Below are 21,259 nucleotides of genomic sequence, written 5' to 3' on the forward strand. Positions count from 1 at the left end.
TCAGGGGCGCAAGCCATTTTAAATATAACATTTTATTTCTTTTCCAGAACGTGTTTATCAGGCGCGTAGCAATTTCAAATTGAACATTGTTTTCAATTTTCCCTGAATGTGTATGTCAGGGGCACCCATTTCAAATTTTACGATTTTGATAATTTGGTCCTGAACTTGTCAACCAGGGACGCTTGCCATTTCAAATTTACCAATTTTTCAATTTCCACCTAAACATGTATATCAGAGACGGTAATTATTGGATTGGATTGCTGTACACACTTAAAATTTTTCGCCGAGATTCCAACAGCCGAGTAATTCTGTAATTTATTTTGCTGAGATTCAGTCAAACAATTGCCGAGACTCAGCTAACAAATAATATTTTGCTGAGATATCAGCTAACAAACAGATTGTTTGCAGAGATATCAGCAAAACTAAATGCCGAAGTAATCGGCTGTTGGAGATTTTACCGAGCTAGATTAAGTGTGTATTTTACCTATTTTGTAAACTTTTTTTTCGGTTTGGAGCTAAGTAGTCATCGACTACCTGCGACTACCCACAACCACAGCACTGATTATCCAACCCAAAATTGTCAACATGAGAAGCGATCCTCAAAGCAAAATAATAGATCTGTGTGTAAAAACCAACACAACACGTTCTACAGCGCTATATTTGTATGAAATAAAAATAATCAATTTGCAATTCATCCTCAAAATCATTCTCATCAAAATGGAGATGAATATTAATACTGACAACAGCACAGGCAATAATGAAGATCCAGCCACGAAAGGATAAACAAAAATATTGACTTCGATTGACAAGTGCACGGTGAACTTTGTATGTTTGCCGATAGTATACTGTATATAATCGCATATGAGTCCCAAATGGAAAAGTAGGCATTACAAAATGAAATTCCAATGTAAATATTTTAAGAATCATAGAGAATTTAGAGATTATTTCTTCAAGTTAAAATCAGTTCCAACTAAACAAGCATGTTGTGTTCAATCAGTGAAAAACTATGGAAATTCAAAAAGTAGAACTTTAACAAAAACTATGAACGGTTGAATTTCAGGATGGGACAAACTGGATTGAGAGCATGAACAGCCCAAAACTGAAGACAACAAATCAAGAAGACTGGCAAATTTGCCAGAATCCAAGCGACAGATATAGAAGCGCTATCAAATTCGTTCGAAGCATTTACCTTTGAGCGGCAGATGACGCGATTGTACCTGTCTCATAGCGTTCGTATGAGAAAATGGAAGAGTTGCCAGTCTTCTCCAAATCGCTAAAAAATATATCAATTTTGTCTCGACTTCTTCCGATTTGAATGAAATATTGCTCACATGTTCGCTGCTATCAATGATTGCATTTTTATTTAAATATTATTTTATTCTACACAGTAACATTTAAAAAAAGGCGTATTAAAAAAATATTATATTGTTCCAAAAAATCATGACATGAAAACTATTGATCTGATCAAGATAACATCTGATCAGATCACATTAATTTCTATTAGGAACGCACATAATATTTTTCCATTAACAAAAATAATTATGTTTATCTGTGATATTCAGAATAGTACAAGAAAGTCTATATGAATAAAACTACAAGGGACAGCCCTATGGGGTTGTACCAACAATCAATACGAAACTAACGATTTTAAATTGGCTCACCACTTTAGTAGCCTATTGGTCCCAAGCAAACGATTAACGTACCCTATTCTAGTTGAAATTCTATTACTACACTATGTTTGTTTTGATTCGCTATGAAAGTTTGACAGATAACATCAGGGGTGTGTGGATTCATGCAGAACATGCAGGGGTGAGTGAAATAGCTTGGGACTGCTTGGGACCGTTGTTCTGGTACTGAGTGAGCCAAAAATAATAATGATTTTCTTCGGGACCCAGTGGTCTTAGAGTTACCTCTATGGTTGTACGCAATGGTGACGTAGGACTACGTGGTCTTATATAATAAATGGTAATGTGTATCTTAATTCAGCCAGGTATTGATCTGAACCATATTTCAATTATTTTCCTTACCTAATTTTTATATTTTCATTTTTTGTTCTATTTACTATCGTACAGATTTGTCTGGAATCTGATGAAATATTGCTTGAAGCCAATGCCCATGATTGTGCTGGGTAATTAAAATTTTTATTCAACAGATTGCGTTCAACGTATCCACATCGAATAATGGCCGCACCAAGCAGACCGCTCGTAAGTCCACCGGAGGAAAGGCTCCTCTCAAACAGATGGCCACCGGAGGAGTGAAGAAGTCTCATCGCTACCGGCCAGGAACTGTCGCTCTGCATGAGATCCGTCGTTACCAGAAATCGACCGAGCTGCTGACTGAAAGTTACCTTTCAAGCGTCTGGTCCGTGAAATCGCCCAGGACTTCAAGACCGATCTGCGCTTCCAGAGCTCGGCCGTTAATGGCCCTACAGGAATCCAGCGAGGCCTATCTGGTCGGTCTGTTCGCCATCCATGCCAAGCGTGTCACAATTAATTCATGTTCCATTTTCGGTTTTCACAATGTGTACCCCCATATAGAAATCACAGACGTCCTACGTCAAAACCGTAGGTCGTGTCATGGATACAACCTCTTATTCTTTTTGTCAACATTATTTTCATAAGGCAAATCATCATTTCTTATCGGGAACTTTGCTAACGCTGCTTTCGAACATTTAAAAGTTCAATAAATCATCAAAACCTCTTTCATGCTGGAAATCGATTTGTGGCCCTGAAAAGGGCCGATTGATTGTTTGGATGGTATGAACATAGAGGTAACTCTAAGACCACTGGGTCCCGAAGAAAATCATTATTATTTTTGGCTCACTCAGTACCAGAACAACGGTCCCAAGCAGTCCCAAGCTATTTCACTCACCCCTGCATGTTCTGCATGAATCCACACACCCCTGATGTTATCTGTCAAACTTTCATAGCGAATCAAAACAAACATAGTGTAGTAATAGAATTTCAACTAGAATAGGGTACGTTAATCGTTTGCTTGGGACCAATAGGCTACTAAAGTGGTGAGCCAATTTAAAATCGTTAGTTTCGTATTGATTGTTGGTATGAATTTACTTGGAGCTAGTGTACTTTGTGACGGCCTTGGTTCCTTCAGAGACAGCGTGCTTGGCCAACTCACCCGGCAGCAGCAGACGGACAGCAGTTTGGATTTCGCGGGAGGTGATCGTCGAGCGTTTGTTGGATTGAGCCAAACGGGACGACTCAGCAGCGATGCGTTCAAAGATGTCATTGACGAAGCTGTTCATGATGCTCATGGCCTTCGACGAGACTCCGGTGTCCGGGTGGACCTGCTTCAACACCTTGTAGGTGTAGATGGCATAGCTTTCTTTCCTGCGCTCTCTCCTCTTCTTCTTCTCTCCCTTGACAGTGACTTTCTGCGCCTTTCCGGACTTCTTGACGGCCTTTCCATTGGTTTTCGGTGCCATAATTTAGCTGTTTGCTTCGGTAGAGAATAACTGATAGTCGTTTCGACGGTGGTGTCCTAGGTGGTGTCTCGTTTTGTGCCCGTAGCATAAGAAGCGAAACTCCTCCCCTTTTCAGAATTTTGCTACCCACTGTACGTATTGTACCCTCCCTGTATTAATAATATGCTACTCGACGCAGGTATAAGTACACCCTCGACGGGTGAAATAAACCTATCTGATCGGTCTGTTCGCCATTCACGCCAAGCGTGTCACAATTATGCCAAAGGACATTCAGCTGGCTCTTCGTATTTGTGGTGAACACTCTTAATTTTTCCATCGAAATCTATAAAAACCGGCCACTAAAAGATTCCACAAGAGAGTTGGGAAGGAAATTTCTGCTGCTTACAACTGATAGCATCACAGTGAATCCTGATCTAAAAATTGCAACCAGCAAGTGCCCTAGAACCAAAAGCGGTGCGATGCTATGACGATGACTGTAAGGGGCTTAGAAGTAGAAGGGTGAAAGCCAATTCTCTTTTTCGATTTCCTCTTTTGTGATGACCATGGCTTCCCATTTCGCGCTATTTCTATCATCCACACCAATAAAGGTGGTATCAATGAATGTGTTTGCCGCCGAGTTAACGTTATCTGACCGTGCACTTCGTAGTTGCTCCTCCGTGAATGATCACAACTAATCCACTTGCACAGAGAACTACATGATGGGTACATGGGATAAGGTTTCCATCTTCAATGTACATTACACATTAATTCAATCTATAGATCAATTCACAGCGCCGGCCACGTACTCACGGTCTTTTGGGGAGGGAAGGATGATAAATTCGACGTCCGGTTGTTACTTGAGACCGAGAATACCTCTACATCTCCACGGCTGTCTCGGGAAGGATTGTTGTGTTAGTAAGGAAGGTTATTTTTAGATTAGGATTCACTGTGGTAAGTGATGCGATCGGTTAAGGGGTTACCCTAATAAAATTGTTATGGTTATTTTGCTTAACGACGTGTTTGGGGTATCATCCAAACCATTTGTGGAAAAGTTCTACTATTTATGTTATTGTTCGGTTATGTTATTTGTTTATTAGGGTACGCCTACCTGCAAACTTTCAAAAAATCGATTTTTTTTACTGTCCTAATCGAAAGTATATAAAGTCAAGAATATTTCCTCAAAAGATCAAGTTGATCCAATGAAAATTGGGAAAGTTATGCGACGTACAAAAATATTCACTTATAGTGGACTAAACCCAACTTGAAACTTTAAACGCGATTATCTCGGAATCATATTTTCAAAACCGGTGCCAAAAATTTCTCGAAATGTATACATTCGATTCGTCCGATTCGTTTTGATTTCTGTTCAGTACTATTTTGTGCAGTCCACGATCGTTCGGATTTCGTCTATCATTTAATTTCGATTTTTTACAGCCGATCAAAGACAAATTTTAAGGATCAAAAATCGGCACTTCAACTTTGCAAGGCCGCCATTTTGTCAAAAAACTTTTAAAAAAAACCGAACGATCAAGGACTAGTTTAACACATGCTTAACGATTTGGCATGTTTTTTTTTATTTCAGATGATAACATCACAAACCGCAGTTGGCAGTTGACACCGCAAAAAGCGTTTTTTAGAACATTGTCCACGGGGAGCAGCCGTGCGGGGCACCAGGACCTCGTTTTTACATCATCGACTGATAAATGTACCATTTAATGTGTGTTCAATAAATGGCAGAAAACCGATTTTCAATATGTTGCGTCGTTTTCGAGAAAAAAAAAATCCAAACTTTCGCTTTTTTTCGGTCTTGCAGGTAGGCGTAACCCCTTAAAGCAGAATTTGTTTTTTTATTTAAATCTAGTGGGGATAGAATAAGGCAAAGTGCAAAATTGCAAGGAAGGGGACAGGCCTGAGATTGAACTCCCTGTCTTCTGCTCAGTAAGCAGAAACGGTAACCACTGAACTACCGAACCTCGTCGTAATGCTACATCGACATGTTTCGTCTACTTACTACTCTCTGACGACTGTGCTGGGGAAGCAGCATATGCATGTACGTAATTGGTGGATTTGTTAATTATTTCGACCTAGATTTCGACGCTTTTGGATAATGCTTGACAGTTAGTACTTTTTCAATAGTTTCTTGTTGAACATAAACAGCCAAAAGCATTGATATCGATGCGTAAGCGTAGCCCTGATCGACTGGTGATAAAATTATTGAAATTGGTTCAGGGGCAGCTGAGTTATTAACGTTCAGAATCTGTCATAATTTGGTTACATGTTCCATTTTCAGTTTTCACAAAGTGTACCCCAATATAGAAATCAAAGACGTAGTCCTACGTCAAAATCATATAGACTTCATAGGCGAATCCAATAGAAACAAAGCAATCGTTTCAGCTTCTGGCGGTGAATAGGGGAGCCCTTAAAAGAGTGATGAGGGCTGAAATTTTCACCGTGAAGCATAGGAAGAGGAAAATATTTTCACCTCTCATCAAATTGTTTGATGAGAAAAATGAAGATTTATGAAATTTTCCCATTGGTTATGATATTCCGGATTTTTAATGTGGGTTTATTTGAATTGTACATTAGTTCAGATCTATATATCTATATATCAGATATATATAAAAGTAAAATAAAACCACTCCTGATGGAAATTTGCTAGTGTGCAATAAAGTATACATTATTTAGAGTTTTGAAATTCGTCATTATAATGTAAACAAATGGTTTGGATGACACTTCTTCTCAAAATCGCCTAGCCCGCTCTACATTGATGGTGCATGAAAAGAGCCTCTTCGGACACACAACGCTCATGTAATTTAGTGGTGCAATTTCCAATTATGGGACACATGAAAATTACGTGGAATTCACATAAATATTTTCCACTGGTTACATTATTGGATTTATTTTATGATTTGAGGAGGGGCACTTCTAGCGGAATGAGTATTTTTTTTACCCATCAATGGTTCTTCGCGAAACAACGTGTAGACAGCGCCGCTTTGAAAATTAAGCCTCGCTTCTGGCAACTGACAGTTTACGCAAACCGTCAGATTATGACAGTGCGATGGAGTGCGGTGTGATGGTAAACAAAACTCTTGTCTCACTTCCAGCCACCACACCACTCCACACTTGACCAAAATTTTGTAGGTGTGTGCGTTTGAAGAGATTCCTTCAGTGTCAAACCAATCCCTCGACCAATCCACTTCGTTTGTTTTGGTGCGATTGTGCAAAATACTCGGATGAAACACAAATACGAACATGAAAACAGAGCAACCACCACCAAAAAGCGAACGACGAACGGGAAAGATGGTCCCCTGGCGTGGCTGCTGCTGCTTTGCTGCCCTCACCGTTGAATGTGTTGTTGATGTTGTTACTGTGCTCTGAATCCGCTACGGCTACACTGCTGTCGGGGTGACGGACGGACGTGAAAGCATTCGGTGTGTTGCCGATGCCAAAGCAAAACTAGAGTCGGTGTGCTGCAGTTCGGACGCGTTTTTTTCTTCCTCTCGTAGCATGTTTTTGGATACGCGGATGGTGTGTGTTGATTTTTGATTGAACAGAATCGCGACTTTTCCTCCACTGTGTTCGCTCTTAGTGGGATGCTTTTGGATTGCAGTTTTTCTTTCGGTACACAATTTTGGCCATACAAAATGGATTGACTAACGAGATTGCGGTGAAATTTGTTGTGTAAAAGAGTGCTTAGTGAAAGAATTTTCCTCTGTGGATCGTAAAACGGATGCGACATACGTGCGTTCTAGAGCACCAGTGGATGAGAAGAAAACCAGGAGTTTTTGATGTGAAATGAAAATGTGACGTTTCCTGTCTGTTGATGGAAAAATTGATTCCAAGTTAATATCGGAATAATGAAGCGAAAAACGTCAGCAATGTGTATTTACTGTTTCCAATGCAAAAATGATGTTTTTTTTTATCTCTGAATGGGTTGCGGATGGCAGAGTAGCAGCAACAATGGTGGATTACTTGGGGATGCTACTCGGCTGCCCTGTCTGATGCTGTTAAATTGTAAGGAAGAAATAATGGTGGTATGTGCGCAAAAATAATTGAAAAATTTGAATTTCACCGTGCAAGGGAAATAATTCACTTTCAGTGTGAAGATGAATGCAGAGTGTATGTTGCTGGGATGGAATTTGAATTGATGTGCGTCATTTCTGAAAATTCCAATGAAGTTTCAACATACGTTTTGGAATAGCTTTAAGGTATGTTATTTATGATATATTTTCTCCGCAAAATTGTTATATAAATTGATACATACAAAAACTAGGTATTTTATGGCTTACAGATGGTTACCACAGCTTCTGTCGGCTCTTATTTTGAGTCTGTCTGTTTTTTGGGAAAATTATTTATCAGTGGTAATGAAACATTAATTGATAATATAGTTGTCTGTAAAGACCTCTTCAATTTTTTCCATGCGATGTATAGAAGAAATACTTAGGTCGTCCAGAAAATATATTCTCTACCATAGAAATGCATCTTCAGATGAGTTATTGAAATCGACCCCGGCCGTGAGCATGTAAGATAAATTGGTTCGGAAGATTGAGAGTAAAACGAAGACAGCGTCCCCACAGAAAGATTGCTATTTAATGCTTAGTGCATGCTCGAAGGGGACGCCTATTTGGTACATTCTATGTTTCCAACAGCTGTAATTAGCCGTTATTCGTGTGTTTTTTCACAGTGCAGATAAAATTGTGAGTGACCTGCTACAATTCTTACAAGGGTCATAATACTGGTCAGTGGTGACAATGACCCTGGCATGTATAACGACTGCTTAATAACGGTAACATTTATTGTTTGTAAGGGTTGTCCACATACCACGTGGGCAGATTTTGAGGGATTTATTTTGGTGTTTCAATATGTCATTGGAATCCGGAGACTTCTAAAAAATAATAGAATAATAGTAGTAGTAATAGAATTACTACTATGCAACACGGTTTTTTTTAAAAGTCGTTCGACGACCACACATCTACTCGAATTCATTAATTATTCTCTGGAAGCAATGGATAACGGAAACCATGTAGAAGTTTTGTACACTGACTTCAGCAAAGCATTTGATCGCGTCGACATACCCATGTTTTTTTTTTTAATTTGCAAAAGATGGGAATCCAGTCCAAACCCACTAGATAGATATCTGACCAATCGCGTTAAAAAAAAATTTTCCTTTGGTTTGTTTTCCGTGCTGAGCACAAATGCCACCGACGCGCCAGGAAGGCAGCTCCCACACCTGGACCCTACCTATCGCCCCATCAACTCATGAACCGGGGACCAACGGCTTTACTTCCCTTCCGAAGGAAGCCGTGAGATCAGAGATGTTATGCCTCAGAATATCCCGGTGGCGCCGACTGGGATTGAACCCAGGCCTGCTGGGGTGAGAGGCAATCACGCTTACCACTACACCACCGGCCCCGTTAAATCGCGATCAAATAGTAAGATTCTAAAGAAAACAAATCTACATAGGGGTATGTACAATTGAAACATGAATAGGGTCATGTCATGTCAGCCCAGGACTGAAAGTCTCCTTAATAAAGATAAAAAAAAAAAAAAACATCGGGAGTCCCACAAGGCTCTCATTTAGGACCTCTTCTATTCATTCTATTTGTAAACGATGTATCCTGCATTCTTCAAAAAGTATGGGAATTTTCATTATTGATATTATTGCTTACATTCTTTTCAACGCTTCGTTCGCCTCTACGCTTCGCTTTCACTATGAAATCGGCCTGAATGGTAATAATCGTACGTAATCGGGTTGAGCTTTCGATAAAGCGATATAATGTTGCATTTGTGGATGCTCAACGTCAGCATGTTCTGGGTGCACTAATCAACAAAACGATTCAAAAGCAGTTGTAGAGCACAGCTCAGTTCTCGATACCTTTAACTGACAGAACCTCAAGGGTGTAAAATGCGTGGCAACGCAGCACGACTGTCCCGTTTCCAAGAAACGTGCTTGATCACAGCATCGCCATGCACTTTGTACCCTTGGGGTTCTGACAGTTAAAGATCATGTATATTTTCACGTCATTAGTGTAAAACACACGGCAGCAGATGGTAGTACGTGAGAAAGCTCGTTTATGAAGTATGAGCTTAACAAAGGACCCAGGTTGCTCCCGTGTGACATGCCAAATAAGTTTGAAAATAGTTCTGAAGTTCAAATTCGATTTTAACGGTAGGGCTACGAATATTGTATGTGTGCACTGGGGTGTCTCATTACAAATGGCGTCTTCAGATGCAACAAACTATAATCTCACCATTAAATAATAGATTCCGGATTTAAAGTTAAATAAGAACCGCTTTAATCAATTTTGGCATCAAAAGAAGGATTCAATTTTATTTCAAACAACTCGGATCGATGCTACTAGTCTTTAGATTCTTAAGTGTCCCAGGGGCCTAAGTCTTGTACCTCCAAGACTGAAAAGTCATTCACAGTCGATTAGTACCAAATAAGTCTTGTACTGGCCGGATTCGAGACAAACACAATATGTTCGGGATTGTTGTCCGGCATTCTTACAACGTGTTTCGCCCATTTTACGCTTCCAGCTTTAGCGGCTTTCTGTATACTGGGTTCACTATAGAGTTGTGCCAGTTCGTGGATCATTATTCTCCTCCATTTGCATATACCGAGTCAAAGATGGTCATAAGCAGCGTTGCCAGGTTGCCAGGCACAGCCAGAGAAATTTTTGCTCTGCCAGACAGATTTTTTGAGAAATCTGGCAGCTTCCTATGTTAATTTGCTGTGCCAGATTTTCGCCAGACATTTTTTTCGGGTTTTGCCAGATTTTTTCTAAATAAGCCTGGCATCTCTGGTCATAAGCACGCGTCGTTCGAAAACTCCTAGAGCTTACAGGTCCTTCTCGAGCATTGTCCACGTCTTGTATCTGTAAAGAACTACCGGTCTTACCAGCAGCTGGTACATGGCACACTTAGGACGAGGGCGTGTGAATATTACTTTTCTGATTTTTTTTTCCTCTGTTCGGGACATAAAACCACTGTGACCAGTAATTTGATCTATTGTAGTCCCGTGTCCTTAGTTTAGTGCATATCGTATTACAACATCACTATTGAGAAATGATGAAGTCTCGATGAACATTTCAAATGGTCCTATCTGCTTTGATCGATTCTCTTCATCGACTTTCTCTTTTCATATCCACTGCTATGCAAACAGATTTCGCGCTAATTCTACCACATAGTTTGATAAAGGAGGTTCTTATCTAGCGTCCAAAACGTCAAATACAACAGGGAAAGGTTTTGCAGCTGAGTTATTGACGAAAGAGAAAGTCGATGAAGAGAATCGATCAAAGCAGATAGGACCATTTGAAATGTTCATCGAGAAGTATTCAGTTTTGATACATTTGCAGGGCTGTTACAACAGGCGCGTATTTAGTGAATTTCGTGGATTCCCCAGTCGAAAAAATTACAATCGCCAAGTCCGGTACCAAGGCGTTCATGGAAGCCCTGCAGGCCGGAGCTGACATCAGCATGATTGGTCAGTTCGGTGTGGGTTTCTACTCGACTTATCTGGTCGCCGATAGGGTCGTTGTCACTTCCAAGAGCAACGACGATGAGCAGTACTTGTGGGAATCGCCGGCCGGAGGCTCGTTCACTGTTTGCCTGGACACTGGAGAGCCTCTCGGACGTGGTACCAAGATCGTCCTGCACATCAAGGAAGATCAGCTGGAATACCTAGAGGAAAGCAAGATCAAGGCCATCGTGAACAAGCACTCACAGTTCATTGGCTACCCGATCAAGCTGCTCGTAGAAAAGGGTCCTGACCGTGCTCTGCAGTTGTGGTGCATTACACAAGCGTAGATCTAAATTTCTTCGTAGTGTTATCGTACAACCTAGTGGAATTTGGTCTGCTAATCCTGGAGAGGTAGTTGGTTTCCTAAACCATATCATACCTGACTGGGAAAGGACGTGTCCAGGCAATTACCTGTCCACTCATTAAATGGTGGTCAGCTTGCATGATACGAACAGTAAACAGGGGTACCACAAAAGTTCAAATAATGGACGCAGTGGTTCAACTCCTCCCAACAAAAAAAAAAAAAAAATAACTCGGAATTCAGAACTCAATTTTCTTGGAATTTTTGTTGGAATTGCTTTAAAAAATTTACTCAAAACTCTTTTGAAATACTCCTAAGAAGAATTATTTTCAGTGTTATTATTCTCGAAAATGAAAATCTAAAATTAAATTTATTGTATGCACCCTATTTTTAATTTGGATTTGGATATTAAACATTTTTAGGTTGATTTGCATTTCAAATGAAAATGCATAAATGTTTTAAAATAATGTTTCAGAAAACCTATGCCGCTTTTATTTATTAGAATCTCAATGTGACACGACATGAAGATGACACATTGGATCTTATTACCTATTAGTTATCACTCACTGTGAAGTGATTCTATTTGAATTACACGGCAATCACTGCACCGTGAAGTGACACCCGTAATAAGGGCCATTTTTATTTATTATTTTTTTCAAATGGTGCAAACAATACTCCCTTTGCTCTGTCAGTAAAGGTGATGTTACGAAACAAGTCTATGCTGGAGGAAGCTTGGTTCGATTCCCGTCCGGTCTATTAATTTTTTCGGGATGGAAAATTTATCGACTTCCTTGGGTATAGGATTGTACAGGCATAGAAAGCTCTCAATAAAATGTGCAGGGCTGATGGCAGGTCAGTTTTTAGTGACTTGGTCTATTTTGAAGCCAGTCACTAAAAAGTCACTTTTTACACCAAAAAGTCACTAAAGTCACTAATTCCCTAAAAATAGTCACTTAGTGAGTGAAATTTAAAAATATCAACAAAATGTTTAAATTGGATACTTGGCACTAAAAAATTCTTACGTAGTTTTAACAAAGTATACATATTTGTAAAAAAAATAAAAATTTTAACCAGGGTGACCAGTGAACCGCAAAACTTTAGAACACCAGGAAAACTATTGGGAAATGCCTTCAATTTCGATTAAAAATCGGGTAAAATATACCTCCTTTCCCAGAATATAAATTGTAAACCTAGGAAACTTTCCAAAGGTATGTGATCGATTTTCAAAAGTCTTTCAAGGATGATTAAGAATTTAAAAAAATCCAAAGTAAATTTAAGAGAAGTTTAAAGGATTCTAGGGATGACACAAAGATATATCAGAGAAGAATAGCAAAGTACAGACTACGAAAGTCTCATGTAAAATGAAGTGCTCTGAGGACCGATTTCTTCATCTCCGCTTAAATCTTAAGCCAGATTTATCTACATAGTTAAACTTGGCTTAACACATACGAGTGTCGCTTTTGATTATTGTTTAAATTAGTAGAGACGCAAAATTAAGCTCCGAAACAATTTTGGAAATAATTCCAATATAATTAGAAGTGTATTTTAACGAGCGTTCTGAAAAGAATTATTGGATGAAGATTCTAGATCAAAGTCTAACAAGTTCAAAATTAGTTCTTAAATTTTGCTTAAGAGAGCTCTGATGAAAATTCCATGAAAATCTTGTGAACTCCAAAGATGGTCTCTGCGGATATTTCTAGAAGAATTCTGGGGTGATTTCTAAAGATACTTCCAAGAGAATTCTTAAGAGTTCGAAATAAAATCCGAGAAGAATTCCAGTGGAATAGAATTATGTGGGTTCAATCTCAAAGGAATTCTGAGAAGATTTTCAAAATTATTCTGTGATGGGTTTTTGTTTTGAGAATTCTGAGGAAATACTATGGGAATTCTAAGCAGGATGCTAACTGAATTCCCAATTGGAAGCAGGGGAGGAGTCCAAGATTATTCTAAGTAGAAATTTATGAAATTTATGAAGTCAATTGCATGGAAATTTTAAAGAGAATTCCAATAAATTTAAAATGGATTTATGGAAGGAGCCTTTAGGGAGTTCCTAGAAGAATCAATAAAAAATGAAAATAATCTACTTTAACTAATCATGTGTTATTACTTCATGCGTGAAATTAACGATTTACATAGTCGGAGATGCTTAACGTCAAATATCAGACTTATAGTGGAGATTTTATACGATAGATGTGGAAATTAAATTATAGAGTTGATAGTTCCGTTATAGTATGGCAGTGTGAAAATTGTATATACAAAGTAGAAAGCGAGCAAAGAACAATTTTGAGGAAGGTACGAATCGGGTAGTTGTTTACGTCAGATGGCGACTTGAGTGTGAAACAATCGATAGAACTTTTTTCGCACATCGGAGGTACATGAGCAAATCGGCGGGGGAACACCCCTTACCATCCCTCATTAACGAATGTTCTACCTGATTCGTACCTTCCTCAAAATTGTCCATTGTTCGCTTTCTACTTTCTATATACAAATATCACACTGCCGTACTATAACGGAACTATCAACTCTTTACTTTCATCTCCTCATCTATCGTATAAAATGTCCACTTTAATTCTCATATTTGATGTTAAGCATTTCCTACAACGAAAATAATCTATTTCCAAGAATTGTGTTGATTGTTCTGCAAAGAATTTCAAGAATGCGATATTATTTTTGTAAAAGCTTATTTGCCTCTAAGTTTAAGAGAGGGGGAATTATTCTAAAAAAGTTCTTTAGATCATTCTGGAGAAATTCTGTGAAAAGTTCATAGCGAATTATCAAAGTTATCTACCTAGATATATCAAAGTTTTAAAGATTTCGATCGCAGAATCATAAAAAATGGGAATTACTATTTGCTAGTCATCATGTATAACGTAAGCAAAAGTAAATTATTCCAATCACTTCAAATACTCTTCACAGGAGATTCAGTTGTGAGATTCGATTAAATTAGAGGAATTTATGAAATTTGATTTTCAGTTCCAGGACATACAAAGTTTACTTCAATATCAAACGGTATTTGAATTTCCATATAAATAGTCACTTATTTAGTATTTACGAGTCACTATTTGGTCACTATTTCCGTAATTTTTGTCACTAAAGTCACTACTATTATATCGCAACAGCACTACCAGCCCTCAGTGTGAAGCGCTTCAAATACACTAAGTTGAAATTAAGCATACAGCTAATATGCTATAAGCAATAAGCTTGAAATGCCATGTAGTTGTAATACAAATGGTATTTTCAAGCAATGCAAACTGTTTTCTATCTGTCGCGGATTTGTATTTGAAGTCGTGGATTTCTTTTGAGAAATCCCGGATTTTGCGGATCAAATTTTAAAGATCTTGTAACAGCCCTGCAGTTGTCATTTTTACCTTCATCACAAGGAATCAATTCTTATTGAAAGGTGAGAGCAACACAATTAAGAAATGGCACCGATAATGACCATGCATCAGAACCCTAGTCTTCACCATTTCAAACTAGGGAACAACGAATAGAAGATTAGGAATCACATAGATGAAGACTTACTATCCCATTTTTCCTTGTTTCAAGATCACCCTCGGCGGACAAAGCCGGGTTTTGTTACTATCAACAAGGCATAAAAAGTAACAAGGACTAAGATGTGTTCCTTTGATTACTGAAAAATCCTGTTCCCCTAGTTTGAAGTAGTCAATACTAGGTATCGGTGGTAGATCTTACATCCCGTAACGTACCACGAAAAGGTGATCTACCCACGTTACGGGATTACTTTCTGATTAATTATCACTTCATATTTTAAGTCACTTTCATTCTTGAGTACACTTTCTTGTAACCTGACATAGTTAATTTGAAGCTCATGTGGAAATTTTAATAGGAAGAGTGAACTTTTGGTTGATTTTGTCGTTTTTGTTTGTTTTCGTAGGGCTAATAAAACAATCAATAATCCCGTATACACTAATGTGTAGTTAATGCGCCTACTCCAGCTTGTGATGAGTGTTCTTGTGAATTAATTATTCTGCTATTGTGAGCATGAAACAATTTCGCAGAATATTTTAAAATACACACCTTCTCTTAAACAGCCATAAATCTTATTTTTTTATTGGGTGGAAAATTAAGCATGCGCACAGAGTCACGCATCACCATTAGTCGATTTTCCAAATCAAGCGTTTTTCCAGTTTTTATTATGGGCCTCCCTAAGTTCTGTCGGTAAAGACCATTCTGAAGGCGGCCAGTTCCCGACTCCCCAACATTATATATCTACGAGTGCAATAATGCAACAGGCTTAGAAAACTCTAAATTAACAACTGTAGAATTACTCGCATCAGTTTAGGGCAGACATAAAGTTCCAGTTGTAACATAATTCCCAAAGCAGTAAATAATATTATATGAATCGTTTCCTAAAGAAATCATCTCCGAAGAATCATTTTCTACTCTCGTTAACGCTTTTATGAAAAAAGAACAGAAAAGGAAAAACGCCTTTCTTCAAACATATTAATATTTTACAGAGATATACATCAAGTCATAAACAACGGCCGATGCGTTTTTCCCATCAACAACCGAAACCGATTGGAGCGAAGGAAAATGCGAAAGCAAGAACAAAACAAAGCGATATTCCTGTCTACAAACCGCACGCCCGCTATTCTCTCGAAACATATACACAGACGACGATTGGTTCGTATTGCCGAAATAAAAGGGAAAACATAACAGACTGCAGCGGGAAAAATAACCCACCGTTTTGGGTATTTATAGCAACCTCTCACTATTCGGCTCCGAAAGGATGATGATGAAGCAATCAACCCGAAAAATCTGAAACTCCGAAAAAAATGTATATTCACGGCATTGCTGACAGAACAGTAGGAAAGATTACTCATGCTGCTGCTGCTTCTGCTTCTACGGTGGCAAGTCACACCAATCCCAACGGCAACCAGTCAGTCCGCCAGTCAGTAAGTGTTTGTGTAGGAAAGTCCCGGGAAATGGTTTCCAAATTTCGTTTTTCTTGCCTTTGAAGAGCATTATTACGCTTCTAAGTGTGTGACTTTGTAGAGCACGCGAGCGTGGAAAATTTATTGTCACTCGGCACGATTCCCATCTTGGCATCTTCTGAATCTTGGAAAGCCAATTTCCGACGAGGTGCTTAGTATAAGTGGGTGTTGAGAAGTGCAACATTTTGTTTTTAGAAGAATGTCGATGTGTCTTTCTTTCTTTTTATTCTACGTTGCACAATTTGAGAATGGACAGTTAGCATCAACCCGGGGCCAACTTGACAAGTCCAGTATATTGCCAGTGTACCCCGATAATGTGGAGCTAATGGTTCTGTCAAACTCACATATTTCAGAAGTGTTATCTGAAGAGGGTGATTGCCAAAATGATGTAAAGTAAATAAAATGCAAGTTTAAAATTCATCTTATTGTCGCGGGCCCACCAAACCGGAAAGTGCGTGTGAGACACGTGAAGCCCGACGTCAAAATCAACATTAGCAACATAGGAACTTCAGTGATGCCAGCGAGAAATGTTGTTTAGATTTGTAGTGGTATACAAAATATAGTACATACTCAATTTATGAAACTATTTTCAGTTTCAATTCGTTTGGATTTACTTCATTTCACCACGAAAATCATAAATTCGCTCTTTTCATATGGCACTCATGCCTGTTGCTTAACATCCACAAGTGGTCAAAGAAAAAGTTGGTTTCCCGTACAGAAATACCGTTGCGGCAGTGAAGGACAATCCCTTTGTTTACGTTAGGTGGTGACATCTACTATTTGCAAATGGGTACGTGAAACTAAGGTTATCTGTCACATTGTCGAGGGCTTGGTTAGCATAGAAAGAGATGTTTAAAAATGATTTTACAGTCAACTCTCCATAACTCGATATTTTCTATAAATCGATGAATTCAGCGGTTCCTTTCCTTTCCGTACTATCCATAAGTCGATATATCCACAAGTCGATGCCTACTTTCGTCGATGTTCTATGTAGAGTTATTTTGATTTTATAACTCCGTAAAGACAGAGCTTCTGCATCCCATGTTTTTGATGTTAAAATCAAATGAACTTTATAGACATTATAGCTGCCGTTTATATTGCATGTTTCGAACGAGTCCGATGACGCTCTCAAGATCTTCACACATCACTGTACATCATACAAACTCGTTCTCGTATATAATCATCCATAGCTCTTCGCGATCGAACGAAACAGCATTGAAACCGCTAAATTGGTGGAACTTTCTACTCGCAACACTTTCGGAGGATCTATCGCAACTTAAAGATTTAACGAATTGAGATTTGCGATAGACGGTGAACATTTACCTAAAATAGCACTTTGTAGGTCGCGTGTATCGGTCGGACGTTTCCATGTTTCAACTTGTCCTACTTGTTGTATATTAGACATACCTATTGAAGTGTAGTACTTCTTCTTCTTCCTCGCATTTCAAGCTTATTGCGTATGGCATATTAGCTTATTGCGTGCTCTCAACTTAGTGTTCTAGATGCACTTCCACAGTTATTAATTGAGAGCTTTCGATGCCTGTACCATTTTTGCATTGATATGATTGTGTGGCAAGTCCAATCATACTTCTATGCCCAGGGAAGTCGAGAAATTTTCCAACCCGAAAAATTCCTAGACTGGACCGGGAATCGAACCCAGCCACCTCCAGCATGGTCTTGCTTTGTAGCTGTGCCTTTACCGACTGAGCTAAGGGAGGTCCCAGTAGAGTGTAGTACTAGGGTGCTTAATTTTGGATCGATGTTTAGGAGACGCGCAAACGTTGCATGGAGATTTTGTGAATTCATATAAGGGAGAAAATTTAAATGCCACTACTAATGGTCTAGCTTTAAATCTAGGCATCTCCAATATGGGAGGTTGTGCTGAAAGTAGGTCCTATGTGTTAGCCATGACAACGAAGTGATTCTGTGTTGGTATATGAACATAGTAAGGCAGTAGGTACATAACTCCAGTCTGCCAAATGTTCATCTCACGAATAAGAATCACCTTGCGTCATAGGAAATGTGACAATGCTGATCTATTTATTCAAGGTGTAAGTAAACACAAGTTCCGCATACAGCCTTGGAAGCGTCGACAAATGGATGGATCTTGATGGCTTGATGGTTGAGTTTGCAACTAAATTCTATATCGCCATGAAGTATTTTGATGCCCATTGGTAACTAATTCAATTTGTTTATTGGGTACAGCCTGTGATTTAGGAATAGTTAACATGGTTTTGCTTTCGCATCGAACTTGACTCGTATTTTGGTGCTGCTGCTGGATGGCTCCAGAACACAATGATAAAGCAAGTAGCTCGTCTGAATATCATTATATCTGTTATCTCGCCCTCAGTCACGGCTTGGTTTATGGTTGCTCTATTAGCACAACGATGCTCTGATATGCAAAGTAAGCTTGACGAACGGCGTTCGGCAATGCTTTTCTGCGGAGGGTCTCACCGTCAATGTTAACATGACCAAATCGTTGGATGTCAACACGTGCAACCCTTTCAACTTTACGGTAGCTTGTAGTCGAGAAAGTCAAAAGTTCCCAATATCTTGGCAGCTAGACAGCTTCAGACTGTGGGACCAAAAGTGACAAAGGCATACGAATCAAGAAGACTATGGCCTCCCTAAGCTCAGTTGGCAAAGCCTGGCTGGGTTCGATTCCCGGTCCGGTCCTGGAATTTTTCGGATTGGAAAATGTCTCGACCTCCCTGGGCATTGAGTATGATTGTACTTGCCACATAATTATACAATTAATAACTGTAGAAGTGGCCCCGTAACGTGGGTAGATCACCTTTTCGTGGTACGTTGCGGGATGTAAGATCTACCCCGATTTCTAGACTTCACTACTTCAAACTAGGGGAACAGGATTTTTCAGTAATCCAAGGAACACATCTTAGTCCTTGTTACTTTTTATACCTTGTTGATAGTGACAAGACTCGGCTTTGTCCACCGAGGATGATCTTGAATCAAGGAAAAAATGAGTTAGTTAGTCTTCATCTATGTGATTCCTAATCTTCTATTCGTTGTTCTCTAGTTTTAAGTGGTCAAGACTATGGTCATTATCGGTGTCATTCCTTAATTTTGTTACTAAGAAATCCAATTTTGACTGACAAAGGGGCGCGTTTTTGGAGGATGTTTCAACACTCCGAAGGGTATAAATAGCGGAACCTTTCAATTAGAGTCGGATCCTTGCGATAAATGCAAGAATGACAACTGTAAAAAAATCGAATACTTCATAATTTCTCAATACTGATGGAGTAATACGACATGCACTATACTAAGGACACGGGATATACTACAATAGATCAAACTACTGGTCGCAGTGGTGTTTGGTCTCGAACAGAGGAAAAAAAAAACTGTGGAAGTGCGGCTAGAACACTTAGTTGATAGCACTCAATAAGCTAATATGCGATAAGCAATAAGCTTGAAATGCGGAGAAGAGGAATAAGGATTGCCGGTTATTTACAATTTGGCATTAATTGCCTCAATGCAGGTACGACATTTTCCAATTTTCATTTAGACTTTCATCTTTCGTTGGAAAAGAAATGTTGAGCCATGTTACACAGCCAAATTATTTTTTACGTTAGCGAAAATCAGATTTTTTGCAAATTTGGCGGTGATTAGATCCACCCAATTTTAATTATTTGAAAACTCCATTCCGATAATTTTTCACGGACATATTTTCGAATGGACGTAAATTTTTCGCTCGCTCACGTACTTACCTTACCAATCAGGCTAAGGCCTTGTTGTCCTCTGCTGTCCGAAGAAGTCGTCTCTACTCGATCCATGGTCACATTTAGCCAGTCTCGTAGTCTGCGAAAGGTACGCAGGTCGCCTTCTAATTGGTCGATCCACCTTTCCCGCTGCGCGCCTCTTCTTGTTCCTGTTGGGTCGCTTTCGAGAACCATTTTCACTGGGTTGTCGTGCGGCATTCTTACGACGTGCCCAGCCCACCGTAGTCGCCCATTTTTTACAATGTGGACGATGGATGGTTCTCCCTCCAGCTGGTGCAATTCGTGGTTCATTCGCTTCCTCCACGTTCCGTCATCCATCTGCACTCCACCGTAGATGGTACGCAATACCTTCCGAAAACAGAGCATAGTCCAGGTCTCGTGGCCGTATAGGACCACCGGTCTAATCAGCATCTAATCAACTTCGTGCGGCAGCGAATTTTATTCGACCTGAGCGTCCTCCAGAGTCCAAATCAGGCACGATTCCTTGCCGTAATACGTCTTTGAATTTCTCTGCTGGTATCATTTTCGGCGGTCACCAGTGAGTCCAAATACACGAACTCATCGATCACCTTGATTTCGTCACCGTCAATCTAACATTGTCTTCAATAGAACCCCTTCCTTTCATGTATTTTGTCTTTGATGCGTTGATGGCAAGTCCAATCCGCCTAGCTTCAGCCTTCAGTCTGATGTACGTTTTCGCCATCGTCTAAAAGTTCCGTGCCATGATGTCGATGTCATCGGTGAAGCCAAGAAGCTGGATGGACTTCTTGGAGATCGTACCACTCATGTCTATCCCAGCTCTTCTGATCACACCTGCTAACGCGATGTTGAATAGCAAACACGAAAGTCCATCACCTTGCCGTAACCCCCTCCGAGATTCAAAGGGACTCGAGAGTGTCCCCTCTACTCGAACAACGGACATAACTCGATCCATCGTCGCCTTGACGTGTGATGTGTGGGCACGTTGTATTCGCAGCATTTCTGCAGAACCTGCCGAATCGTGAAGATTTGGTCCGTGGTAGCACGGGCACCCATGAATCCCGCCTGGTATTGTCCCACAAACTCTTTTGCAAATGGTGACAAGCGGCGGCATAGAAGTTGGGAGAGTACCTTGTAGGCAGCGCTCAGCAGTGTAATCGCGCGGTAGTTGCAGCAATCCAACTTGTCCTCCTTTTTGTAGATTGGGCATACAACACCTTCCTTGCACTCCTTCGGTAATATCTCTTCCTCCCAAATCCTGGCAATTACCCAGTGAGCGCTCGCCCACGTATACTACTGAAATCATCCGGAAGAGCTTTTTCAGATCGATTCCAAGTTTTCAAA

General features: G+C 39.6%; 3 protein-coding genes across 4 annotated transcripts in view; 2 read left to right on the plus strand and 1 right to left on the minus strand.

The window, feature by feature from the left end:
* Positions 1 to 3,067: 3,067 nt before the first annotated feature.
* Positions 3,068 to 3,442, minus strand: LOC135704940 (histone H2B-like). The gene has a single exon (XM_065226481.1). The coding sequence runs from the start codon at positions 3,440 to 3,442 to the stop codon at positions 3,068 to 3,070; it is 375 nt and encodes a 124-aa protein (XP_065082553.1).
* A 3,366-nt stretch (positions 3,443 to 6,808) lies between these two features.
* Positions 6,809 to 21,259, plus strand: part of cdi (center divider) — a 294,603-nt gene continuing 280,152 nt past the window's right edge. For both annotated transcript variants that reach the window (XM_065226464.1, XM_065226465.1), the window contains exon 1: positions 6,809 to 7,629. The gene's annotated coding sequence lies outside the window, so the exon portion shown is untranslated. The remainder of the gene's footprint in view (positions 7,630 to 21,259) is intronic.
* Positions 10,868 to 11,230, plus strand: LOC135704941 (heat shock protein 83-like). The gene has a single exon (XM_065226482.1). It carries the CDS (start codon positions 10,868 to 10,870, stop codon positions 11,228 to 11,230), a length of 363 nt encoding a protein of 120 aa, XP_065082554.1.

The sequence above is a fragment of the Ochlerotatus camptorhynchus genome, unplaced genomic scaffold, assembly GCF_037179485.1.
Source record: "Ochlerotatus camptorhynchus isolate MF236.1 unplaced genomic scaffold, CSIRO-AGI_Acam_v1.1 ptg000251l, whole genome shotgun sequence".
NCBI classification, from domain to species: Eukaryota; Metazoa; Arthropoda; class Insecta; order Diptera; family Culicidae; genus Ochlerotatus; species Ochlerotatus camptorhynchus.

Excerpts from the sequence above, each read along its gene's own strand:
- LOC135704940 (XM_065226481.1), bottom strand. The coding sequence starts at position 3,442 with ATGGCACCGAAAACCAATGGAAAGGCCGTCAAGAAGTCCGGAAAGGCG.
- LOC135704941 (XM_065226482.1), top strand. The coding sequence starts at position 10,868 with ATGGAAGCCCTGCAGGCCGGAGCTGACATCAGCATGATTGGTCAGTTC.